Source organism: Silurus aristotelis (genome assembly GCF_946808225.1).
Source record: "Silurus aristotelis genome assembly, chromosome: 3".
NCBI classification, from domain to species: Eukaryota; Metazoa; Chordata; class Actinopteri; order Siluriformes; family Siluridae; genus Silurus; species Silurus aristotelis.
The window spans coordinates 18,075,028-18,083,378 of NC_139576.1; the positions used below are offsets into that span (position 1 = coordinate 18,075,028).

Genomic DNA, 8,351 nt, shown 5'->3' on the forward strand with positions numbered 1-8,351 from the left:
CTCGCTGCTGTTTCTGCATGCCACGTAGGGATTGACGGTAATACTATCAGTCATCACCCGCTCGTGTGCAGGTTTATGAAGGGGGCGCGGCGCCTGAACATGTTCTCAAAGCCGCTGATTCCGCCGTGGGATCTGTCAGTGGTCCTGAGCACGTTCTCTCAGCCTCCTTTCGAGCCGATAGAGAGTATTGACTTAAAGCTCCTGTCGCTGAAGTTTGCTTTGTTGTTTTGGATTTCTCGCGAGTGACTCTCAAGACTAATCCAGCATTTATCCCTAAGGTGAGCGAGTCAGCCTTCGCCTGCAGACAGGTGGATTTAATGGTTTTTCATCCGCCTCCTTTTTCCTCAGCGGAGGAGGAGCGGCTTCACTGTCTGTGTCCTGTCCGTGCATTACGTCACTATGTTGACAGGATGAAGGGATTGAGACGGAGTAATCAGCTGTTTGTTTCATGGGCTGATTCCCGTAAAGGAAATCCTGTTTCCCGGCAGCGCCTGTCCCATTGGCTCGTGGAGGCTATTATAAGTTATAATAGCGGGGGTCTTAACCCTCCGTAAGGACTGAGGGCTCATAGTACCCAAGGCTTGACCACTTCGTGGGCGCTTTTTAAGGGCGTGTCAATTCAGGACATTTGTGCGGCAGCTTGCTGGGCTTCGCCGCACACTTTTGTCCATTTTTATAGGCTGGACGTCACGGAGCCTTCGCTGGCTCATTCCGTCCTGAGTGTGTAATATATTTATATATATATATATATATATACATATATATATAGATAGATAGATAGATAGATAGATAGATAGATAGATAGATAGATAGATAGATAGATAGATAGATAGATAGATGTATTTGTGTATATGCGTGTATATGTATATTTTGGGCATGTACACTGTGTATGACAGGGAATGACAATGGATTATAAACCATCGTGGATCGGATATTGTCATTTCTCTTACATTTCCGCTCTCTTCGGTGAGAGGAATTATCTCTTTTTATCACACCACTGAGTTGGTTGACACCTGCTTCGGACAGCATATCTGCAATACGGGAGTTGTCTATATTTCATAGTGAGATACCGAACGGATGTTTGAAAGAGAACTTTAGGTTACTTATGTAACCCCGGTTCTCTGATAACAGGAGTGAGGTATCTCACCGCACTTCCCTCCTTGCAGTGCACGGAGAAGAGATATGTGAGAATAAGGCAGGGACCACCAGCAGTGGTGTTTATAGGGAGGCGGGACCCCTGCATCACTGTCGTGATAGGTCTGTCAGCCGACAGACGTGGTGTGACGTGGTTCCCATAGTGAGATACCTCACTCCTGTTATCAGAGAACCAGGGTTACGTAAGTAACCTAAAGTTTCTGTTTGCATTTGTTAGCTCATTGCACTCTCTAAACTTTCAGAACACAGGTTTTAAATGTCTTGTTTCTTGCAAAGTCTCCACAAGGCCTTTCAGATCAGTCTCCTCCTCCTCCAGCATAGCAATGTTCTCCACATGTATTCAAACTGCAGGAGAAGGTGAGACTTCCGTTGTCTCTCACACTCCTAAAACACGCCCATACCCAAGAGCATCACAGCTGCAAATTGAAAAAAGATCTACAGCAGTCATAGCTCAGACAAAAAACTTACAATTAGTATCTTTTTGCAATGCTTTAACTTTAGTCTAATTTCACTGTTCCTGTACCGGAGGATAATGTTAGCATTCTGCTGTTCTTCACACCCCTAAAACACACGCGTGGTTGAAAAGAGGTTTAAACTTGCGTGTTAATATTTCCGTATGCAATGGGTAATTTCTAATAATTAAGAATTTGGAACTAATAATTTATTTTCATTTTGGTAACATAAAACTAATCATACAGCAAAAATATGAAAAAGTCTTCATATATCACTAAAGCTGTGTGATGCAGGAGTTGTATCTGCTTACATCCATTAGCTTATCTAACTTCTTGTTACTTTCATAAAGCAGGTTCCCTGTCTCCTATACTGTTCCTCACAGGGTCTTCACAGCCTTCTGATGTTTTTCTTTTGCTTCTCTCAAAAAGACCTAAAAGTATGTTTATTATAGGCTTATCGTCTTTATATACTTCTACAGACAATTTCAAACACTTGTATTGAATGACTGATCTTTCATGAGAACACCTATAAATGTATTTGTGGAGGAAAAGTATTGAACATGCACAATAGTATTCATGCTTACATTTGAAGGAAAGTTTACCTTTAGTCTCCTTCATTTCTTTTTACTTGATCTTTAGATAATTGTGAGCCTCTCACTGTCACTCATGCTGCTAAGACACACATGGAGCAGAAGAGCATCACATTTGAATACTTACTGTTTACATCTGCAAATGGTAAATGAAATTGCACTAATCTCAATAACTCTTTAAAACATTTTTTACTTCTTTATGCTGCTTTTGATCACATTCCTAAAACACACACAAAGAGCAAAATATGTTCAAATTTTATTTATATCTGCTATAGCCCACTCATTAATTAATAAATAAATTTAATTAATATAATTAATTAAATATTACTTATATGAGCTAATCATAAAACAAACATTACAAAGTTCTTATTATTTTTGCTCACACTCCTGAAACATTCACCTGGGGCAAAAGTCTAGGGCTTAATGTTGACATCTGCAATGGGCCGCACCTGTAAATGAATAAAATCTATTAAGTTATATAAATAGTTTTAATGTTGGTAAAATGATAATCATGCAGAATAAATATGAAAAGAACACATTGATCTACTCATACATCTAGGAGTCCAGGATCTCCTCCAGCTCCACCTATATAACCAAACCCTATGGATAGGAAGCAAACCTTGGTATTCTATGCCACAAATAAATACCTTGGTATTCTATGCCACAAATAAATAGAACTTAAAAATAAAATAAAGACTGTCTGATCTAGTGGCATATAACTTCTTAGTAATGGACACAAGAGTAGTTTCTGTGGAATATGATGCTTTAAAAGTTTAGACTGGTCAGACAGTAGGAAGTCAGACATTTGATTGTAAACAACCATTTTAATAGACTTGTTTGTATCAAGCCTGATAAATGAGTCTTGAAAACAACAAACAGCAACATGCTGTAATGCTGTAACAGCTGAAATGTTACAATGGCCAATTGGGTGCAGCTTCCCTAATAGTTTATTTCATTCCCATTGTATAATCACCATAGGATAAACAGAGATCAACCAGATACTCAGGATAATCAGATGTTGGGGGAACAGTCAGTGAGGAAGACATGGACTGGAGTAGTTCCCAATATCGATTCTCTTGGTCGTCATTGGTCTTGGTCTGAGTTGTTTTGATGTGATATTTGTGGTTACTGAGCACGACCACATTTTCAGCGTTAAAAAGGCGGAAGTTTACACCCTTTCTCAAAAACGAAACCTAAAGAAAATGGCTGCCGGTGCATTCTCTCTCGTCTTTGTATTTTTATACATTTTTAGTGCAGGTAAGTTAAAACTGCCAAATATGAACACATTCAATTTTAATTAAGTTATTTATAGCTACAGTGAGTAATTTGGATTGGGGTTAAGAAATACAGATTAGTATTTCCGGTGTTAGGAGTTTTGGGTGGGTACTGACAAACGAAAAGAGAATTTTTTAACTCATCGTTTTGATAATTGTTTTGAAATGTGTTGCGTCTCATCTATTTTTAATTAGAAATATAACAGCAAATTAAGCATTCATTATGAGTTTCACCATTTAAGTTTTTTGGGGGAAATCCGACAAACAAGGGAAACCACCTTTCCCTATTGAAAGGCATTTTGTATAGGTTTATTTATATTTTCCTTCTTTTATTATTTTAACAGTATATAGAATATGTAGTTTAAAATGTATTGTAAGTAATATTTTGAAGTATATTATGGCACACATTTAATTCTGTTTCCTTCTTTGATTTGTTAGGTTCTGTAGAGGTTAAGAAATTTGCGACTGGATCAACTCAGACTCTTAGTGTAAACGCTCAAAAAGCTCTTGCATCTATTGAGTGGAAACACAGAGGGAACTTGGTGGTTGAGTGGGACAGTGGAAGTGACCCTGTGCAGTATCGATACCATGACCACGCAAAGCTAAACACAAACACTGGAGACCTCACTATAAAAATGCAGACGGATTACAGCGGTGAATATAAATGTCAATACCAAATCAAGGATAAAGCCATGTTTGAGGAGAACGTTTTTCAAGTTAAAGTGATCGGTAAGTGACTCTTAGTCTTTATTTAAAAATGCTGTTTGAATTCTCCTACATAAAGGTATGGATTAGTTTTCTATAACTGCATGGCTCTGTCAGGAGTAATTCATGCACTCATTCTTACCTTTCTTTAGAGCTGTTTGGTGGAGGTGCCATATTTCTAAACCTACTTTGGAAAAAATACTTTAATATCTGAGGCGGTGAAATTTTCCGATAAATAGACTTAAAAAATTCAAACTATAGTTTTGGCTGTTAGCAATTTATGACAGTCTGGGTGTTTTTCACTATGAGAGAGGGAACAGGGCCAAGGACATTTGTGTTTTGTGGTTTCTCTTCTCAAAAACTGCATTTTTATTTATTTAGTTTTTGCAAAAGAGCAAAACAAAAGGCTGTGAGGTTAAATGAATGTTTGTAGATGCTTAGCATAAGTAACCACTTTTTTGTTGTAGTCGTCATGCGTTGTGTTATTAAGTAATAAATAAATGTAGTCAGAGTAGTGTCAAAGCACCTTGAGTTTATGTTGTTCCAGGTACACCATATTGCCAAACGTATTGGGTCACCTGACTTTTCCTGCTATATGTGGTTCTTTTCCAAACTGTTACCACAAAGCTGGAGGCACTCAATTGTACAGTCTTTAGATGTGCTTTAATAAAATTTGGCATTAACTTGAACTTGGAAAACCAAACCTGTTCTAGCATGGCAATGCCCCTGTGCACAAAGTGAGCTCCTTGAAGAAATGGTTTACATGCTTTGGAGAGGAAGATCTTGAGTGGCCTGCTATAGAGCTCTGATCTCATCCCTACTGAACACCTTTGAGATGAATGTGAATGCTAACTGCACCCCAGGTCTCCTCACCTACATCAGTACCTGCCTTTCGTAATACCCCTGTGGCTGATGAAAACAAATATCCACAAGCACACTCTAATCTGGTGAAACATCTTCCCAGAAGAGTGGAGGAAATTATAAGAGTAAATGTGGAATGTAATGCTCAAAAATCAAATACCATACTTATGACCAGGTGACCCAATACTTTTGGCAATATAGTGTATAACACCAATTGTAGATTATTTTCATATAACGGCACAGTTCATCACAGTTTTATTCTTTACACTTTATATTTACACATTTTTATTCAATAGTTTATTGGGCTTTATTATGTACTGGTACATGGGCCAAAAGCACATGCCTTACGGTTGTTTTAATGAAAAGGTTTATACACACTTTTTTATTCTTTCCAGATCCAGTTTCTAAACCCAAAGTGACTTGTGAAAAGAATGTCACAAATATTACACTCAAGTGTACAATGGACTCTTCAGCACAAGCAAACTTTAAATGGAAAGGGCCTGATGACTTCTCTCATGTTGGGGAAAGTGTCCATATCACCTATCCAGAAACTAAAGACTCGTATTTCTGCACTGCAACAAATGAAGTGAGCGAAGAGACTGCAGAGTTTAAACTTACGGACTGCCCCAGTCAAGGTAAAGGTTTTTTTTTTTTTGTGTGTGTGTGTGTGTTTATTCCTAAAGCACATATAAAAATGTGTAAATATAAAGTGTAAAGAATAAAACATGATGGACTGTGCTGCTTTAGGAAAATAATCTACAATGTTATTCTCCAGATCACCAAACAGAAGCTGAAGACTTATTTCTGCACTACAAAAATTGATTGAACGAAGACTATAGACTACTGTAATGCTCTCTACTCTGGGCTTAACCAATCACTCCTCAATCGGCTTTACTTGGTACAAAATGCAGCAGCACATCTTCTCTCCAACACCTCCAAACGGTCACACATCACCCCTGTCCTCCGCTCGCTTCACTGGCTTCCGGTGCGGCTTAGGGTGCGGCTATTAGGTCCTGCTGTTCGTGTTCAAGGCCATCAATGGTCTGGCCCCGGCCTACCTCGCCGAATTAGTAACGGTCTACCAACCAGCCAGAACTCTCTGTTTCTTTGAACATACCCCTCTGGTCACTCCCAAGTCCAAATATAAAAAGTTTGGAGGCTGGTCATTTGCCGTCCAGGGACCAAAGCTGTGGAACGCACTTCCAGCACACCTACGAAGCATCAATGTGCTGAGTGTTTTTAAATCACGGTTGAAAACACATTTTTTTCAAACAAGCTTTTAACACATAGCCTCTGATTTGACTGCTATTTTATGTACACCGTGTCGTTATATTTTATTGTCTATTGATGTTTTTACTGAAAAGTGCCTTGTGCTCCTTTTGTTTGTTGTAAGGCGCTCTATAAATAAAATTTGATTGATTCAAATTTGATTGAGACTGCAGACTTATGGACTGCCCCAGTTTCGTGTGTGTGTGTGTGTGTGTGTGTGTGTGTGTGTGTGTGTGTGTGTGTGTGTGTGTGTGTGTGTGTGTGTGTGTGTGTCAAAAAAATAAAGAGAACACTTAAACAACACACACAATGTAACTCCAAATCAGTCACAATTCTTTGAAATCAAACTGCCCACTTAGGAAGCAACACTAATTGACACTCAATTTCAAATGCTGTTGTGCAAATGGAATAGACGACATGTGGAAATTATAGGAAATTAGCAAGACACCCCCAATAAAGGAGTGGTTCTGCAGGTGGTGACCACAGACCACTTCTCAGTTCCCATGCTTTCTGGCTGATGTTTTGGTCACTTTTGAATGCTGGCGGTGCTTTCACTCTAGCGGTAGCATGAGACAGAGTCTACAACCCACACAAGTGGCTCAAGTAGTGCAGCTCATCCAGGATGGCACATCAATGCGAGCTGTGGCAAGAAGGTTTGCTGTGTCTGTCAGCGTAGTGTCCAGAGCATGGAGGCACTACCAGGAGACAGGCCAGTACATCAGGAGACGTGGAGAAGTCCGTAGGAGGGCAACAACCCAGGAGCAGGACCGCTACCACCGTCTTTGTGCAAGGAGGAACAGAAGGAGCACTGCCAGAGCCCTGCAAAATTACCTCAAGCAGGCCACAAATGTGCATGTGTCTGCTCAAACGGTTAGAAACAGACTCCATGAGGGTGGTATGAGGGCCCGACGTCCACAGGTGGGGGTTGTGCTTACAGCCCAACACCGTGCAGGATGTTTGGCATTTGCCAGAGAACATCAAGATTGGCAAATTCGCCACTGGCACCCTGTGCTCTTCACAGATGAAAGCAGGTTCACACTGAGCACGTGACAGAGTCTGGAGACGCCGTGGAGAACGATCTGCTGCCTGCAACATCCTCCAGCATGACCGGTTTGGCAGTGGGTCAGTAATGGTGTGGGGTGGCATTTCTTTGGGGGGGGCCGCACAGCCCTCCATGTGCTCGCCAGAGGTAGCCTGACTGCCATTAGGTACCGACATGAGATTCTCAGACCCCTTGTGAGACCATATGCCGGTGTGGTTGGCCCTGGGTTCCTCCTAATGCAAGACAATGCTAGACCTCATGTGGCTAAAATGTGTCGAAGGCATTGATGCCCCAGACCTGAATCCAATTGAGCACATCAGGGACATCATGTCTCGCTCCATCCACCAACGCCACGTTGCACCACAGACTGTCCAGGAGTGCATTAGTCCAGGTCTGGGAGGAGATTCCTAAGGAGACCATCCGCCACCTCATCAGGAGCATGCCCAGGCATTGTAGGGAGGTCATACAGGCACAAGGAGGCCACTTGTTTTAAGTGTTGTTTAAAGGACATTACATCAAAGTTGGATCAGCCTGTAGTGTGTTTTTCCACTAAAAATTTTGAGTGTAACTCCAAATCCAGACCTCCATGGGTTAACAAATTAGATTTTCATTGATAATTTTTGTGTGATTTTGTTGTCAGCACATTCAACTATGTAAAGAACAAAGTATTTAATGAGAATATTTCATTCATTCAGATCTAGGATGTGTTGTTTAAGTGTTCCCTTTTTTTTTGTTGAGCAGTGTGTGTGTGTGTGTGTGTGTGTGTGTGTGTGTGTGTGTGTATGTATGTGTATATATATATATATATATATATATATATATATATATATATATATATATATATATACAGTGAGAAAAATAAGTATTTGAACACCCTGCTATTTTGCAAGTTCTCCCACTTAGAAATCATGGAGGGGTCTGAAATTGTCATCGTATGTGCATGTCCACTGTGAGAGACATAATCTAAAAAAAAAATCCAAAAATCACAATGTATGATTTTATA

The 8,351-nt window shown here is 40.1% G+C and overlaps 1 protein-coding gene and 1 long non-coding RNA gene across 4 annotated transcripts in view; one reads left to right on the plus strand and one right to left on the minus strand.

The window, feature by feature from the left end:
- Positions 1-1,990: 1,990 nt before the first annotated feature.
- Positions 1,991-2,799, minus strand: LOC310723435. 2 transcript variants are annotated; one of them, XR_014532681.1, is made up of 4 exons: positions 2,751-2,799; positions 2,598-2,646; positions 2,210-2,279; positions 1,991-2,038 (listed from the first exon to the last, which is right to left on the minus strand). It is a non-coding gene; the product is annotated as an uncharacterized lncRNA (long non-coding RNA). The 2 variants fall into 2 exon arrangements; XR_014532682.1 differs by lacking the exon at positions 1,991-2,038 and having other exon boundaries at positions 2,146-2,279.
- Positions 2,800-3,300: 501 nt separating this feature from the next.
- The window catches only part of LOC310723413 (uncharacterized protein), a 76,285-nt gene continuing 71,234 nt past the window's right edge, over positions 3,301-8,351 (plus strand). For both annotated transcript variants that reach the window (XM_083536444.1, XM_083536443.1), the window contains exons 1-3: positions 3,301-3,454; positions 3,910-4,200; positions 5,433-5,672. In XM_083536444.1, coding sequence (XP_083392570.1) covers positions 3,400-3,454; positions 3,910-4,200; positions 5,433-5,672 — 586 coding nt within the window. In that variant the 5' untranslated portion in view covers positions 3,301-3,399. The remainder of the gene's footprint in view (positions 3,455-3,909; positions 4,201-5,432; positions 5,673-8,351) is intronic.